At 39.4% G+C, this 18,738-nt stretch overlaps 1 protein-coding gene across 1 annotated transcript in view; it reads right to left on the bottom strand.

Annotated features, from left to right (window-relative positions):
* Nucleotides 1-18,738, bottom strand: part of LOC106911025 (protein kinase C beta type-like) — a 77,766-nt gene extending 59,028 nt beyond the window's left edge. The window contains exons 1-2 of the mRNA XM_088016362.1: nt 18,575-18,738; nt 18,092-18,123 (exon numbers count right to left, since the gene is read on the bottom strand). Of these exons, the coding sequence (XP_087872488.1) occupies nt 18,092-18,123; nt 18,575-18,738 (196 nt within the window). The remainder of the gene's footprint in view (nt 1-18,091; nt 18,124-18,574) is intronic.

Below are 18,738 nucleotides of genomic sequence, written 5' to 3' on the forward strand. Positions count from 1 at the left end.
TTCTCTCCATAGATTTTGATATATTTCATAACAGCTGAAAGTAACATAATCAGTTGATTTTGGTACAAAACAGCCCTGTACCTGGAAAATACATAGATATGCTTCTTTAATAGGTGTGTGTGAGGTTTCCTCTAAATAGTCCATGAAGAGGAATGCCGGTGTGATCACATGGTTTGATTCATTATGATCTTCCATGGTACTTTCATTCTTAAGGCAACACAGGAAAACAGTCATCAAACTAGAACCTAAAACAACAGCAAACCGGATTCTGTGGAAGAGCAAGCCCATTTATGTTTATCTTATAGAGATCAGGCACAGATAACTTGAGCTACGTTGAGTCCCTTCCTATAATTTCTCTTTTGTATCTGCTTTACCATCTAAGAGGCTTGAAAGAATAAATTTTACCCCAGCTTGACTCAAATATGGAGCTGGGCCATGAAGCAACAAGTATTGTCCATCACTGTGCAGCACGAGCACAGAGTGATGGAGCAAAACTCAGGTAAACACGTTAGTATATGAAGGACACAGCTTCATTTATGTCTTTTGTGAAATGCCACAAGAATTAGAATTGGCAATCCTTCACAAAATACAAAGCTTCATACTGTAAAAAAGCTCAATGATTTATGTGTATAGTTTGTGATCTGAAGGTATCTGCTCTATTATGTTATTCCATAAGAAACTCAAAATTCTATATTTTTCCAATAATTGAACCCTGCCTTCACAAGCACTGCAACAATACTTTTTGGTGGGGAACCTGCTACTGTAGAAAGAAAACTCAATATTTGCCATCATTCTGGATTAAACAGAAGTGCATACTATCATTAGTATGAGTGAGGTGACTAAAACTTAAGTCAAAGAGCAATTTTACATAAGGCAGTGGTTCATTCAGACTGTGAGAGAGCAAAATGTTCAGCAGATAGCTAGAAAGCTGATTGGAGTACAGCAAAATGGTTGGGGTTTATCATTTTGAGCTCTCAGTGTCGGTCATAGAATTTAAATATTACAAAAAACCTCTCAAGATTAGTTCAAAATTAGCTGAAGAGTTAATGTGAGGGCCTACTTTCCATGACATACAGGTTTTCACTGTACAAACCGTGGAGGGAAAATGTGAATCAATGTCTTCCTCTAAAATAGTAAATTCAGTTTTACACTGATTGCTCTCTCATACACATGTCCACACATGTGTATCTGCATCTGCCCCTGATATTAATAATTAGTGACTGTTCATGCCACAAAGGCAAGAAAAAAGACATTTTAATGCTGTTCTTAAATCTTTTCTTAAAGAAAAATTGTAATCAGTTAAAATCTGTAGTCAAGTCAAGCTTATTTGTGGAGCAAATTTCAGCAGCGGGCCAATACATGATGAAAACATGAAACAGCAGCAAAAACCATTAGAACTGGAAAAGAAGGATAAATAAAGTGAATAAAGGTTGGAATCCAAAGCACAGTTTAAGATGTTCCAATTTCTTAAATCATAGGCAACACTGACCAAAGGCTTTTTAGATTTGATTTAAAGTAACTCGGTTTTCTGCAAGTTTGTTCCAGATTAGAGAAGCAGACAGAGAAACTTCATTCTGTAATGGTGCTTTCAGAGGTGCGCATTGAGGGAGCGTTGAGAATGATTTATCTTTGTGAACTAAGGGTTATGTATGCCGTTTACATCTCAACACGCTGTCCAGTGCCTGGCTCTGTCTGCACTGATTGTATGTGGTCCCGGTTGGCCGGAGCGTTAGTGGTTAACCAACCAGCACAAACCTCATCATGCAGATTCAGCCTGGTGAGGAGCTTTCACGCTCTCCTCTCATTCAAGCACCATGCTGGTTTTATATTGTTTTATTTATTTATTTTTTTAGTATTATTTTTCCGGTTTACACGATGCATCAAACCGTATCAGATGCTTAGTAAGCCGGATTTAATGCGCGCAAAGATCAGAAAAACTCATCCCACAAACTTGAGTGACCAAAACAGTTTCTGTGATGCTTATTAAAAACACAACAGACACATCATTCAGGGCCAGTCCCAGGCTGTATGAGGCCTTGAGCAGAATTTGACTTAGGGGCCCCTCTTGCTGCTAAAATCATCAGCACCTCTAACAGCTTCTGTGTTGGATTTAATCTGGGAGAAGGGAGTAGTTTAATTGGCCAACCTAAAATGCAATAAGTTATAATTGCAGTTTACTATTTCACTAGTATTTGTGAACAAACAGAGCTCAAACTCAAACATTAAACTCACAGCATCAGATTGTAGCTATGGTAACAAAACAATCTAACTATGAATATTGTTCTTTGAACTTTTACAAAGTAAACTTGCCAGCTTCTTAAAATCTTACATTTAAATGTTAAACAATTTAAAGTATTTTAATTTATGCATGCTGAAACCATTAAATCAAATTCAGCAGCATTGATCATCTCAATAAACAAGTGTTACATTCATGTATCTGTGGTCTGTGTTAAAATATTATCATTTATGGGGCCCCTGAAGCCCTGGGGGGCCTGATGGAGCCGCTGGCTTAATTTGGATTAAACAAAAGTGCAAATAATTGCTATTTATTTTAATTGTGTTTTTTGATTTGTTGTTTTTAAGGCTAGTTGTGGGTTTAAATATCATTTTACTGTCAATGTTGTCCGTAATATATAATTACTCAGTAATATTTTTACATGTCCAGTCGACTTAACATCTTTTAATACAAAAAGAAAGTTGGAGTACATCCATGCATTGATTTGTTCTAAACTTTGACTCAGTATTTATTTTAACCCTTCCCTTAAGGGAAATTATTTCAGTTGGTACTAATAAACAAGTCTTTAACAGGAGAAAGTAACAACAAACCTTTTCAGTAATTTACAAATTTCACTGGAAGGTCTCCTTATTTCTTATGAAAAATGTATTTAATCACTACTTTACTTTTTTCTGTTCAGGAATTTTTAACCAATGTTTTACAGAAACAACCTCTGTGTGTCTCACTTATTCCAGAGATTCTGGGGGAGGTCAGAAATGCACTCTGACATTATAGAGGATTACATAAAATCTTAATTCAAAAATATTTATATACATTTGTACTTGTTTGACCAGGTGTCTTTTTAACACTTTTTTCTGATATGTGAAAAAATCATTACAGATCCTACAGATAATTCATTTCATAACTTTAAAACTTTTGTTGAGCATATTAATGTTTTTCCAGACAAACATTCACCAAAATAGGTTTTTTGACTTTGGTTTCCCATAAATCATTAAATAACAGTATTGAACGCAGCTTCTGATTCAAAGTGGAATTTCACTTGGTCTGTGCAAATTATTCAGTTAAAATACTTCTATGCTGCGTAGTGTAGACGTCCATGTACAGAGGCTGCAGTCCTCAGTTCTATTCCCACCATGAGACCTTTGCTCCATGTCTTCATTTCTTTCCACCAATTTCCTGTCTGGTGACTTCTCAATAAAAGCCTCTGGTATTCTGGAATTGCGCCCCTGAGGGTGGCAGCAGGTTGGAGTAGCTCTGTGCTTTTTTAGAGATTTTTTCTTTTTTTCGAGCACTTCTTGTTTGTTTTTTGTGGACAACTGCTCCTTGTTTTGGATTCTGTGTGGTTGGACTGATGTTTTGGCAATATTTTTTATATTTTGCTATTTTTTATGATGCGTAACCATAGCGACAGGGTGGTTTATAACAGAGAGCAGCTGATAAACATTGGAAAAACTGAAATAATACCACAGCTCAAGCCATAAATACCAGTGGAGTTGAAAAGGAGGCATTGTGGCTGCAGAGCAGTAGCAAAGAAGAGAGAGAGAAGGAGGAAGTTCAAACAATCTCTACCATCCATTGTAGTGGACAATGTGAAATTATTAGCTAACAAGATGGATGAACATCAAGCCCCGACAAGTACTCAGCAAGTATATAAGGAATACAGCATAATGTGTTATACGGAGACATGGCTGCAGGATTATATCCCGACTCCAACGTCCCTCTCTGCCAGGCTTCGTCATTATACAAGCAGACAGTGACGTAGAGAGCAGCAGGAAAAGGAAGGCAGGTGGACTAGCAGTGCCCATGAACAACAGACGGTTCATCAGGACAAGTTACTGTGAAGTCTCGTCTCTGCAGTTCAGACATTGAACTCTTGGCAGTAAGTTTCTGATCATATTATTTACCAAGAGAGTTCACCAGTGTTATTTTGGCAATTGTTTACATTTCCCCCTCAGCCGTTGCCGATAACTCAAGCAATGTCATCAGATCTGTTGCTGCTGGGATACAGACACAACACCCTAATGCATTTGTGGCAATATCTGGTGATTTTAATAATGCCTCACTCTCTTCTACATGCCAACATTTCACCAGTTTGTCAGCTGCTCCACCCGGGAAAACAAGGTTTTGGATTTGTTTTAAATGCTAATGTCGAGGATGCATATGTCTCCAAACCAAGACCCCTCTAGGGAAATCCGATCATAATCTTGTTTTATCTCTGCTCTGAACACAAATCCCTGATGAAGAGACTGCCTGTTAGGAAGATGGCTCAAAACAAGCCTGGAGCACCTCCAGGCTTGTTTTGAAGCTACTGATTGGACTACTCTCTGCCTGCCACATCGAGATGACATCAGTGCCATGAACTTCTGTGTGGACCACACCATTCCCACCAGAACAGTAAGATGCTTCCCGAATAACAAACTATGGATCACCAGTGGCCTAAAGGAACTGTTAAAGAAAAAAAGAGCCTTTAGGGAATGAGATGAGGAGTTATTGAGGCGTATACAGAAGATTAGAAACAGAAAGGAGAAGTACAGGAAGAAGCAGAACAAACTGCAGAGGAACAATGTCAGATGTGTGGTCAGGGATGAAGAAGCAAACCGAGGATCATATAGATGGAAGCCTAGACAGAGCAAATAAGTCGAACATACTCTTCAACAAGTTCAGCTCAAGAACAAGCCATACAAGCTATACAGACATCCCACCTTCCTCTGACCCACTGCTTTCCTATCAAATCTCAGATGTTCCATCTTCCACCTCAGTCGTGGACCCTTATGCTTCCACAAGTTCGTCTTCAACCAAATCAGGAGATACTGCTGCTTCTTTTGCCTCCCCCTCTTACTTCTCTGTATCTAGAGGTCAGGTGAAGAGGCAGTTAGAGAGACTAAACCAGAACAAGGCTGCAGGTCCAGATGGTTTCAGTCCCAGAGTTCTGAAGGCCTGTGCCTTCTGCAACATTTCTTCAACATTAGCCTGACCCAAGACAAGGTTTCACTCTTGTGGAACAGATCCTGTCTGGTTCCAGTATCAAAGAAAACTCACCCATCAGTCAGTTATCAACGACCTGTTGCCCTGACATCCCAAATCATGAAGGTCCTGGAGAGACTCCTGTTGGCCCACCTGAATAAGCAGACAAGGACATATCAAGAGCCCTTGCAGTTTACTTTTGGTCGTGGGGTTGGAGTTGATGATGCCATTTTACACGTACTTCAACAAACCCACTGTCATCTGGACAAAGCAAGCAGCACTGTGAGGATCATGTTTGTGATTTCTTTTGTCCATTTAACACAATTCAGCCTGATCTGCTTTGTGAGAAACTCCAGAAGACAAAGGTGGAGGCCTCAACAATTACCAGGATCTATGACTACATCACAAACAGACTGGAGGACTTTGTGTCTAACCAGGTGGTCAGCAACACAGGAGCACCGCAGGGCACTGTACTCTCACCATTCCTTTTCTCTCTGTACACTTCAGACGTCCAGCACAAGTCTGACTTCTGTCGTCTACAGAAATACACAGATGACTCTGCAGTTGTCAGGTTTATCAGAGATGGACAAGAGGCTGAGTCCAGAGAGCTGGTGGACCGCTTTGTGTTAAGGTGTGGGAACAATCATCTCATCTTAATTGTGAACAAAACAAAGGAGACGATTGTTGATTTCAGGAGGAACAGGGTTAGATCAAATCCTGTTTCCATCATGGGAAAAGAACTGGAGGTGGTTAAGGAATATAAATACCTCTGTGTTCATCTGGACAACAGACTGGACTGGAGACACAACAGTGAAGCGTCTATAAGAAGCGACAGAGCAGACTGGACTTCTTGAGGAAGCTAAGATCCTTCAAGGTTTGCAGCCAGATGCTTCAGATCTTCTATAAGTCTGTTGTTGAGAGCGTCATCTTTTCATTGATCAGCATCAGAGCCAGGGACCTAAAAAGGTTCAACAGCCTGAAAAAATGGCTGATTCTGCTCTGGGGACGACTGTGGAACCTCTAGAGATGAGATGCAAAGAAGGAATCTTCATAAAATCAAGAAAATTATGGACAACCCTCCCCATCCTCTTCATGAGACTGTCTTGGGAAAACAGAGTATCTTCAGTCAGAGGCTTCTTCAGGTTCATTGTGGTACAGACCACTTCCTGCCGACAGCTATCACCATCTTCAATAACTCCTTGAAGAATCTTGATGAGCTATAATAACATTTAATTTCCCTTTGGGATTAATAAAGTATTTTTTTATTTAAATTTGAAATAAAAGAAAAATAATACCCTCCTAAATTAAATAAAGATCCTTTGTGATCAGTAATACCTTCAATTCACAGAATTTAGGTTAGCATGAACTTAGGTAAGAACCTTGGCTTCAGGCTTAAAGTGATGTAATTTAAGTGTGAACATGTTAGCCTAAATATGTTGTAATTTTCCAATTAATTAAAAAAAATTGCCACTTATGATATCGCCAGAACTCATAATTACTTCAAAAATGTATATATTTTGTTAGATTTTCCACCAGTGGAGGTCACCATTTTTTTCACCTGCGTTTTGATCCATTTTGTACTGGAATCTATAGAGTAAACACAGGAAGACTAACTTTACCGCAGAGTTGTTTTCTATCATATTGCGTTCGACTGGCGGAATTTTAGATAATGCCACACTGTGTCACTGTTGGCTGTAATTTAAAAAAATCCACCAATCTGACCGACCAAGGCCACTCTAAACAGCACAGTTGATGCCAAACCGGACACAGCACTACAGACGCTGAGAGAAACGTCAAAGACAAGCAGCGCCAACAGAGCTAGACCACCGGTACTGTGAAACCACTACCAACACCGAACAAAGATTGGACTCTAACCAGCTATTGCCGAACCAGACACAGAGCTATAGAAGTACCTACCAGAGCACACAGTCTGGCCAGAGGTACGTCTCATTCATCATTTAATTACGAAGATGGAGGCATCAGCAGCAATCACCAGCTTCTACACCAACTCTGTCCTCTTCCTCTGGTCCTCCTCACCTTCATTGCCTCTTGTTATTTCTATGTTACAATCAATTTCAATGCACTCCAGTTCAATTTGAAAAGGCTCAATAACGTTACTCATCACTGTTTTGGCTGGAGGAGCCAGGCAGTTGGACCATTACACGTCATTTACCCAGAATGCATTGCATTGTGAAAAACATGGCGACTTTCCTGTGACAATATTTTATTAAAATTTATAAAAACTAAATAACCTACAGTATTATTACTGTGTTGTTTTTACATCTAAAATAAATATTTCCTTTATAAGGTCTATTTTTATAGCTAATCGTGGATTCTTTAAATATAGAGGGAAAAGAAGAGACTAAAAAACAAGCAATCTCTAACATATCTGGATACGTTTTAAGTAGATATCCAACCTTCCCCACTCACAATTCATAGCAGGGCAGAGAATAGTCACACATTCTGCCATACGTTTTGCTGCCTAACCTGTCTACATGTAAAAACACGTCCACATCAGATGGCTGGCATTCCACTGAAGCAACTCAGTAGAGTAATCTGTTTGTGCACCTCCCATTCTCAGTGAATTGGACCTACAACCCAATTTCTCTCTTTGGGCGCCGTTGTGCACACATTTTACAGTTCCTTCTGTATGTTTGTCACATCAGTGCTCCATAAAAGGTGAAGGAAGTTCACTCAATCGCAATGGAGTAGACCAAATGTAATGAAGAAAAGCTATAGACAGGTTGCTATTTAATGTTATATAAATGATCTATTAAATTTAAGAGATAATTTAATCTATTAATTCATAACTAAAAATATATAAGAATTTAGCCTGCAACAGATAATGGTCAACTAATCTTATACATCATTGATTTCCTTGCCCTAAAAATGGAATGGTGTTCCCTAAAAAAAGCCTTCCTGATTTTCCACAGAATGGTTGTGCAAATTGCTGCAAGGCAGACATAGGAAGGGGCTATCAAATTTGAAGTACTGTGGTAAATCAATTAAAACATTGAATCACAATTAATCACTATGCCTAACTTTGTAAGCATGAAATATATGCATGTAGTTATGGTTCTTGCCATAACTGCATGAATATATTGCAGGAATGGTGCAAGCCCCTCCCCTTCTGTTGCACGGCAACCAATTAAAATGCAACCAATTATCAGATTTTTTTTCCCTGCAGCAGAAAACAAGTTATGTAATCTCCTAGGAGTCAACAGACACTAAGAGAAACTTCCTCCACTACGAAAAATATGAAACCTTTGTTGATGTAACAGAAAACTCAAATCTTTCGCCGTTTGTCACTCCCATGTGTCAAGTCCATAACTAAGGGTTGCATATTCATATACTCATGTTTTTAGTCAATGATAAAATGATAAATAAAAGGAGTCGACTAGTCACAGTGACATAATAGGCACGTAAGTGAAAATGCTGCACAGGAACTTGCAGGCTTTATTAGCAATATTAACGGCAAATAATGACAAAAACATCACTTAGACTAAGTCTGTTATTCAGAATTAAAAGAACAAAAAACAGAACATTATCCCAGAACTTTTCATCAGCAGTTGAGCAGAGGTTGTCCGATAAGTTGCACAAAGTCAAGTCCAACTTTTTCTTTTCTTTTTTTCCCCAAACACTAGCAGGTACCGATGACTGCATATGCTCATCTTGGATAGCTGGACATATTCTAGTCAAATTATTACAGTGACCACAGCTCCGCATGTTGGAACATCATAAACTAAACATATTATGAATAGATTCCATTTAATTACAGTTCAATTCAGTGCAGCCACCTGGATGCACTGAAGTGGGTTCATACCAGAGCTCTTTGACTCCAGTATGAACCCACAGACGGCGGTAGAAATTAGGCCTGTGTAATAATATCGATTTTGCGATATATATCAATATTTTCTTTCCTAGAAAAAAATTGATATTCATCTGCAAGTATTGTAACATCCAACTGTCACCTTGCTCACTCACTGCTTGCTTCACCAGGAGAGTGATTAGGTAATCTGGCTTAGAGTGATTCCTTCAGATGTTAAGTGTCAGGGTTAAAAAGGTATCAAAACTATTCAGAGCAGGAACTTGGTGCACTTTATTTACTTTACAAATGCATGTAAGCTACAGTTTGTACTGTTTCAATTAAAAGAAACATGTTTTCTCACCACTTCTTTGATTCCTTTTGTCCAGCTGTCGACTTTAAGTCTGTGTCCATGTCCAACCAGAGCCAGGTATTGTGTAGTTGGTGCTTTTAATCAGTTTTCAGTTAAATTAATTCAATCCAACTCTATAACAGTCACAAAATGTCACCAAAATCACTGTCCCTCTAAAATCTTTCATAAAATCGCAAAAGTGTATTGAATTGTATCGTTTGCTGAATATCGCAATATATATTGTACCGTGAGCAGAATATTGTGTATCGTATCGTGAGATTATTGTATCACTACAGCCCTAGTAGAAATAGCCTCAGCTTGAACTTTGTTTCTGCTATCAAACAATATTTTTATAAGAGCATAAAGCTACCAGGTTAGAAGCTTCCATATGCAGGGGAACGTGATCAGTTGGGATGAAAAGCCCAACATCATGTGCCACATTATTCAGGTAGTCTTTTGTTTTTTTAAAGAATTTTTCAGTACTAGTTGACATTACATGAATGGGTTGTTGCTATTTTATTGTACAGTATTTTAAGATCTTGTTCAATGAGCCCCTTTTTAACTTTGAGCCCCTGCCCCTCCAAAGTTTCTGCATGGCCCTGTTGCATTCTCTTTAGTTTTCTCTGTTCTGTATGTAATAGAGACTGGAATTAAACGTGTTTGGATTGCACCTCTGAACCAGACGCTCCAAAGCGTCCGGTCCATAACTCTTCAACATGCTGTCAGCTCCCAGACAGCAAGACACATTTAGCTCAGAGTCCATGAGATGATATTCAGAAATGATTATTTTATTGATTGGTTTTGGTTGCCTCTGTGATGAAATCTGTACATAAAGTTTATCATGTCTGCGCATGTGCACCAGTCAAGGATGTGAATTATAACCTGCCAAAATGAGAGACAGGCTTCACATTCTTCAGTTAAAAAAAATAAAAATTAAAAAAAACATACATCCAATATGGAAAATATTCCATTAATGCAACCCCTGGCTCCAACCAGCTTTCTGCAATCTGTAAGCACACAAATATTCAATGTGCTAAAAATAAGGCCCATAAACAAATAAGACAAAAATAGTCAGCTACCGACAAACCTGATTTTTAAACATAGCAATGGATATGTAACAGAACAGCATTTGGTTATTCTATTCCATTCATGGCCTTAAATTGATGCAGACATACTCCACGTTAAACATTCCATACAAAATGTTGTACGAATCAGAACTGAAAGACATGACAAGCAATTTAAAGGAAGTGGCCCTGCTCATCAAAGTGAAACCGAGACAGATCTTAAACACAGAAGTTTTAAATAATAATTATCAGTAACATGCAGCCTTCTGATTCTTCTTAAAAGACATTATGTTTCAATTTTCTCCCCATTTTCACTTCACCAAATGATTTTTAAGTTACTCATGATTATGTGTACCAAGCAACACAGCATGCTAATGGAAAGTTGAGTAAAAGGAAACGATTTAGTAGAAAAAGATGTAAAAACCAACAGAAAATAAGGTTCCCTAAGCTAAAGTTGTCTGAGTTCCAGACAGAAGTTTCCACAGCCAGTAATGATTTAGGGACCATATTATGTGCCTGTGTTGAGTCCTTGTGTCCAAGTCAACTTCAGAGTTGACTTGGACACAAGTCATATGTTCATATTTGTTCTCTTTGATCACTGAATTTATGGAGATGCTAGTTTTCTTTTTCCAGCAGGACTTGGCACCTGCCCACGCTACCGAACAGCATCAAAACCATGGTTACTGAACCAGTGGCTCAGTGGTTACTGCCAGCAAACTGGACTGGCTTTAACCCTGTTCACATCGATGGGGTTCATTTGAAGTAGATGACAGACAACCGCGCCTGTAGAACCACAGCCGCCTGCTATAAAGTACCTCAAGGCTGACTGACACTTCCATGTTAAAAAAACTATTCATCTGACATAATATTCTACTTTTCTGAGAAACTAAATTGTGGGTTTTATCATCTATAAGTTACAGTCATCAAACTGAGTAGATGCAAAGGAGTGAATAGATCACTGATTGCAACAAATATATTAGTTTCATTTTTTATTATTAAAAAGAAAAAAATTAGCTGATATTCTAACTGAGATGCATTTATTTCTGACTTTTTACTGTGCAAAACAGATAAATGCATAGTTTATGTGCCCACATCATTTGTGCTCCGATTCAGATACTGTACTGCTAAAAGTAAAAATTGTTTTAAAAATAATGATGCATTAATGCTTTGATTTAAAAGGTCCTCTCTTTTGTTATTAAACAAAAACATAGCACTGCATAAGAGTCTCTTTAAATGTTGGGCCTCAGATGAGCATGCCTGAGATTAAAAAGATTAATCTGCGTCGATGTATGACCATGTGACCATCTCAGCTGAGGTTTCCAAGCGAGCAAGCGTGTGTCTGTTGGTGCATGCAACATAATTTCCTCCAACATCCATCCATCAAAGTGGTTCTCACTCTCTAGTTGAACCTTTTGGAATTCTAGCCAAAATTACCTCACACAGAAATAATCATTTAATAAATTACCCTGAAGGAAATTTTCAGATTGTTGACGGAGCACTAAATCCAGTTGAAGGAGTCACTTGTAACAGTGTGTATGCTCATCATTCCTGCTGCTTCTAACTTGTCGATACATGTGCACATCTATATCACGTGTAGCTTAGAGTGCAAAAGTAGTTATTGTGACAGATAAGACAACAGCTTTCTCTGGTATCACTAATCTGAAAATTAAAACTCTTATTTCTACACCATACTTGTGTCAAATATATCATTTTCTCTAATGCAAAGAATCCATGCATATCAATAATTATAGCCCACACAACTAGGATGGAAAAGTACTGATTCGACAGCTGTCCTGCAGACATTAACAACTGAACAGACTTGACTGATACTGTGCATGCTGTGGATGCATGTATATAAGTTTCCTGGGCTGCATGCATAACTGATAAGGTTATATCTTTTCTCTGAACTTTAGTCAAGAGTTTAAGTCACACACAACAGAAAAAATCTTCATGTTTATTGTGCAAAAACTTTTCAACATGAAGAGGAGTTTTCTGTTTTCAGGTATCAGATGGAAAGAAACCGGGAAACCTGAGCTACCTCACTGTGTGTGTACGCTACATGTGCTATCAACTCAGGGCAACTCACCACACACTGTGTACACATGAAGTGTTACGTTTTCTCTACCCACAACTTCATTTCCTGCAGTAGCATCACCAGGACCGTCAAAAAGAAATCAGTCTGCAGCTTCAGGAAATGAAGTTACTTCAGTTTTTTTCTCTTAAAAACAGATTTACACAACTCTTCCAAACCAGGGAGGCTAACACAGAAACTGTGGTTGCCTTCTTCCTGAACCTCACACAGCTGGTCACATGACCAGGGCCAGATGAGTTCAGGTGGGCGTTTGATGGACCAGTGAGGAAGAGGAAGTGATACTGGGAGCAGAACAACTTTCACAGCAGTACAGCAGTGAAGGGATGATACTATATGTTGCAAGGGCCTGTTTTATAAAACCATTTTGTGCATCCATCCATGTCTAGACACCCACCCACCCACTCACCAATGACTGTAATGAGCAGCCGCCCACACACACGCACACACACACACAGGCCCACCATTTCACAACTCCAGTCGAGATGCATCTGTTGAGAAATCTAACTTTCTGCTGCATCTCCCTCCCATGATCTCTTCAGACATCTCAGCTTTCACCGTCTGCTCCCTCTCCTCTTCTACTCTTACATTTCACTCCGTCTCCCTTCAGCCTCTTCCTGTCATTTAGCAACGCTGGCGAGAGCCTGCCTTAGGTTTGACACCTGCCTGCCAAAACAATGATGCCCTCAATGAGAGAGCCAACAGGTCACTGACAGTGTGCAGACCTGCATTACACACCCAGAGCAAACAGCAGCAGTGGTGCAACCACAGAAAAGGGGGCTGATGGGCCACGGCCACCCATACAAATTTCCAGGACTTCCTACGACTCTCACCAGACAGAAATACTTACAGTAAGGACTGTTGCAATAACAACTTTTGCTGGATGAATTGTCACAAAAGTTATTGTGATAAACAATAATGTGAGACCATTGTCAAGTAACATAATGATAATGGAAAAAAATTGCAAGTACATCCTCTCAAAGATCAATAAACTTTCAACAAACATTTAACACTGGATCTGGAAGACATTTTAAATATGCAAAATAAATAATCAAAACACCCAAAACAGATGGAATGAAAACAGTAGCTTCTAAGCAAAATTGTTCTTCAAATAGCCAGGCTAACTGAGACCAAAGCATCAGACTGAAGACTTTTATCATCCAGTCTTTGGTAGAAACAATGAAACAACAAAAACATTCATGATAATGGAAATTACCATGTAATTAATTGATTTATTGCTCATTATATGACATTTATACTCAGTATGCTACTACCAGCAGGTCAGTGACCAGCTGTGTCAACCAGTTCGGGTTGGAGTTTCAAGAAATTTGGATGACCCAGAATAGGGTAGAATACAAACGGCCTTTATTGCCCTGCAAAGAGGTAATTCAGGATGTCATGTGTTATGTACATTATTTTCCGACCCTGTTTGCAACATAGCTGAAGGTTGCTGTTAAATTTTGTGATTAGTAGATTTATTTACATGAACCAAGAATTAATGTTTTCATACACTTATAGTTAAAACAACATATTTACATACACAGTGTATACCCTGAAACAATAACAGCAACTGTGTGAAAATCCAGGTGAAGCTGGTAACAATATATCATTTTCCACAATGAAAGTCCTGTTCCAACATGACCCAAATTGCCACTCAGTAATGAAGAATTGATTACTCCAACAGCAACACATTACGGTTTGCAATAACTGAGGGACAAAATCCAATGCTTAGACATCTGTGTTTAATAAATCTAAAAATATAACTGTTTGGGCATTATGAGCATTGTTATGTTGGAAATGTGTCCTTGCTGTACAGCCTCTTGTTCTTATTTTTTACTTTTGGGTGAATGGGCATGCTCCCGCAGACCTTAACTTCCCCCACTGTGGGACAATAAATGGTATTTTTATATTCTACTTTTGAAGAGGAAAGGGACAGATTGCATATCAGAAAACAATATCCCAACTGTGAAGAATCAGTTTTGGACTTTGTTCCTTCAAGAGGGACTGGTGCACTTCACATGTCAGACAACATCATTAGGAAGAAACAGGTCAGGGTTTCCCCCAGTGTATTATTGGCCTGGCGGCCCGCCATGCTTTACTAGCGCCCCCGCCAGGCAAAGCGTTGCTTGTTTTTGTTTTAAGGAAAATAATAATTTAAAAACTGTTTTTATTTTTTAAGCCGGATTGCATTTCACTGGCGGAGCAGATTTATTGCTAAAAGACAGGCTTATAGTTTATGCATTTAAAGCCGGGAGCATGGACCAATCACACAGCTGACACCTCTGTGCGTTGCCTCCCGCGCTGCCGCTGCTTGATCTCTTAAGTTTAACTCAGCATGAATCGCGTGCCTCCTTTCACTCAAACTGGACACAGGCTGACCTGTATGAATATTTATTTACATCAAGCCCCTGTGAGGAATAATGATTCTTTGGAAAACTATACGTCAAGGTAAGAGTTTAAAACCCACAGCGATAGCTCTGGTTAGCTCAGGTGGTGCAGCTCTATGTGAACCACAGGAATAACTTGTAGTGGCGCTTTCAGAGGTGAGTTGAGGGAGCGATGAGAATGATTTACATTTGTGAACAAAGAATTATGTGGCATATTTACATCTTAACACGCTGCCCGCCGTGTGGCTCTGTCTTCCCTTCCCCATTTGGCAAGCGCTAATCTCATCATGCAGGTTCAGCCCAGTGAGGAGCTTTCACACTCTGCTCGCAGTCACGCATCATGCAGGTTTTATATTACTTTTAGTATTATTTTTCCGGTTACACAATGCATCAAACCATACCAAATGCTTTGTCCACTTAGTCAGACAGAATTAATCCCCACAGCCACACGGAGATCAGAAAATCTCCTCTTATTAACTCCAGCAACCAAAATAGTTTCTGTGATGCTTATTAAAAACTCAAAAGACACGAAATGGAAGAGCTACTAAAGTCACATTAGCAGCATTTAATAAAATCTCCCGTTTGTTACACGTCTCTAACCGGCCCCATCATGCAGTGCCGGTCCAAGGTTGTATGAGGCTTCCAGCAGAATTTGACTTAAGAGCCCCTCTTGCTGCTAAAAACATCGGCACCTCTAACAGCTTCTGTGTTAGATTTGGTGAAATCTGGGAGAAGGGAGTAGTTTAATTGGCCAAACTAAAAAAAATAAGTTATAATTGCAGTTTTTTGCACTTGAATTTGTAAACAAACAGAGCTTAAACTCAAAGATTAAACTCACAGCATCAGATTGTTGCTGTGGTAACAAAAACTATAAATATTGTTCTTTGAACTTTTACAAAGTAAACTTGTCAGCTTCTTAAAATCTTACATTTAAATGTTAAACAATTTTAAATATTTTAATTTATGTATGCTGAAACCATTAAATCAAATTTAGTAGCATCAATAAATAAATGCATCTGTGGTCTGTTTTAAAATATTAATGTTTACTGGGCAACTGGGTGCCCTGCGACAGACTGGTGACCTGTCCAAGGTGACCCCGCCTCTTGCCCAAAACGTTCGCTGGAGTTAGGCACCAGCAACCCTCCTGACCCCACTAGGGACACGATGGATGGATGGATGGATGGATGGATGGATGGCAAGTTTTTGGGGGGGGGGAACCCTGCACATCATCATCTCAACCAAGCAGTTACAGTTTGGGCACCATTGGGTCTTTCAAATGGACAGTGATCCTAATCATACTACCAAATTGGTTACAGTTTAAAGAGCCTTGTGGACTTCAAAGCCTGTGGTTTGGAGTTTCCATCACAAAGTCCAGATCTCAGTCTAATGGGAAGTTTGTTGGAAGAGCCGACAAAGTGTGTGTGGGTCAGAAAGCTTGATTTAGTTGCACTAGTTCAGTTGGGAAGACTGGGCTGAAATTCAAGCAAACTATTGTGAAAAGCTTGTCTGACACAAGTGAAAAGTTTAAAAGGCAACTCTACCAAATACTAATGAAATTTCTGAATTTGAAGAAGGTAAACAAAAGCATTTTAAAAACTCCCTCTCTTTATTCTCTAATTTAACATATAAAAATCCATTTTGTACTCTTAACTGACCAAAATCACAAATCGTTTAGATCAGTGTTTCTCCACCCTGGTCCTCAGCCCCCCTGCTCTGCAGGTTTTAGATGCGCCTCTATTCCAGAACAGCTGATTCAAATGATTGCATGACCATCAGGTGCTGCAGAAACCTGTTAATCACCCAGAGATACAATTCAGGTGTGTGGCAGAAAGGAAACACCTAAAACATGCAGGACAGGGGGGGTGAGGACCACGGTGGAGAAACACTGGTTTAGACATTACTGATCATCCAGTAACAGATTTTATGCAAAAGGTTTGGCTTCCAAGAAATATTGGAAATAATTTGAATGTAAATTCTTGAATGTTAGTATGAAAGTAAAAGCATAATGTTTTTTTCAAAGCAGAATTCTCCCTGTAGCCATTTTAATGACAAAAGTATTGTGCAATAAGGATATTTTGATCACAATTTTAATTTTAGCAACAAACACAAAAACATGTCATTGTTACAAAAAATTATTAAAACAACTCTTTCCCGATAACTTCCACAATGCAGAAAACGTAGATGAAGAATCAACTGTAGACATGGAAGCTTGTGCCATTTATTAACATGTGGATTAGAGCTAACAGGCCATGAATTTTTAAAAGCTCCGGGAATGAAGGCAGGATATTAATCAACGATCATTTGTTGAAGGTTTTGTGTTGATACCTTGAAAATATGCCTGAAATTAAGCATTTTGTTTTTGCTATTTTTGGGTCACAACTTTTCACAGATTTTAATGTAAACTCAGGGACATAAATTACCCCAGAATGTTATGCTCTAACTGTCTTAATGTTTCAGCTGATTCATCTTAAATCTATCAACTTATTTATAAAGCACCCATTCAAAACAAAGCCATATCTAAATGCACTTTACAGATTCTCACACACACAGTAGATAGATTCCAGTGCAGTCAAACTCAGGTAAGAAACTCTTAAAAATAAAATTATCAGAAAAGTTTGACAGAATCAAGCTGCTGATTGTCTTTAGGAATCCTTCCTTGAAAATGGAATGGAGCAACACATTGTGATCTCTTGAAGATTCCTTTACTTCATTAACTTTGTTGTTTAGACATGCAATTCTTGAAGTTTGCTAACCTTTCTATTTAAATTAATTTAAAGCAACATTTATCTATTAAAGTAGCTGTTTCTCCATGTAAGGTCCAGAAATGTCTTTTGGTTTAAGGTGTGCCGCAGCAGAACAGGTGTGTCATCCCTTTAAACCCTTTCTGGAGGTGGTGCTGGATATGAACATCAGTTCACACACACACACACAGCCATATGGAGGCAAATAATGGTACAGAACTGAACATTGTTCTACTGTTTCCATTGGCTCAGTGCGAGTTTACCATTCTATTTTCCATTCAAAAATTGCCCTTTTCACCCCTTCCGACTCAATTTGATACTCAAAAACAATTCAGTATTCGCATATCAGTTTATTTTTCAGCGATCGTTGTCAAATCCTCAAATAAAAAAAAGTAATTTAACCGTATGTGTTCACACACCCACAGCAGACATGATTTGTGAATGAGCCCCTACCTTGGCACTGGAATCCCTGCTTCCCAAAGCCCCTGTGGACAGAGGACAGGGATGAGAAATTTGAGGAATTCGCTGACAGAGATACCCTACATGTAAAGATATCCAGCCGCAAACATTAATCAGCACACACAGAACCAGCAGCAACAACGGCGGGGCCCCATGCAACCAGCAGCATTCCTCCACCAATTTCAGAGGTTGGTGTAGGTGTAGGTGGTGGAGGCGGAGGGGGGATGCAGTAAAATAGGGAAGCCGAGCAGCAATGCGTGCTGTATGGCTGCAGGTAGCGCATCTCTGCCCCTGTGTGGAAGGCCCGCGGTGCTGTCGCATTGAATGGCGCATCGCCGTGTTTTATGGTGACAGATTTTAGCACTGCGGCGTTGGTGTACAGAGAGGCCGGTCAGACCTTCCGCAGAGACGACGGCGGCAGCAGCAGCAAGTGAATCACCTGTGTCCTTTCGGCTCGCAGCGCGCGCTCACACTCACCAGATGAAGTCCGTGCAGTGGCTGCAGAAGGTCGGCTGCTTGAAGAAGCGCGCGATGAACTTGTGGTTCTTCACCTCGTGCACGTTCTTCTGGCGGAGGGCTCCCTGGCGGGCGAAACCGCGCGCGCTCTCCGGCACCTCGCCGTCGCTGTTGGGGTCAGCCAT

The sequence above is a fragment of the Poecilia mexicana genome, unplaced genomic scaffold, assembly GCF_051168715.1.
Source record: "Poecilia mexicana isolate PSO_F unplaced genomic scaffold, ASM5116871v1 scaffold_1, whole genome shotgun sequence".
NCBI classification, from domain to species: domain Eukaryota; kingdom Metazoa; phylum Chordata; class Actinopteri; order Cyprinodontiformes; family Poeciliidae; genus Poecilia; species Poecilia mexicana.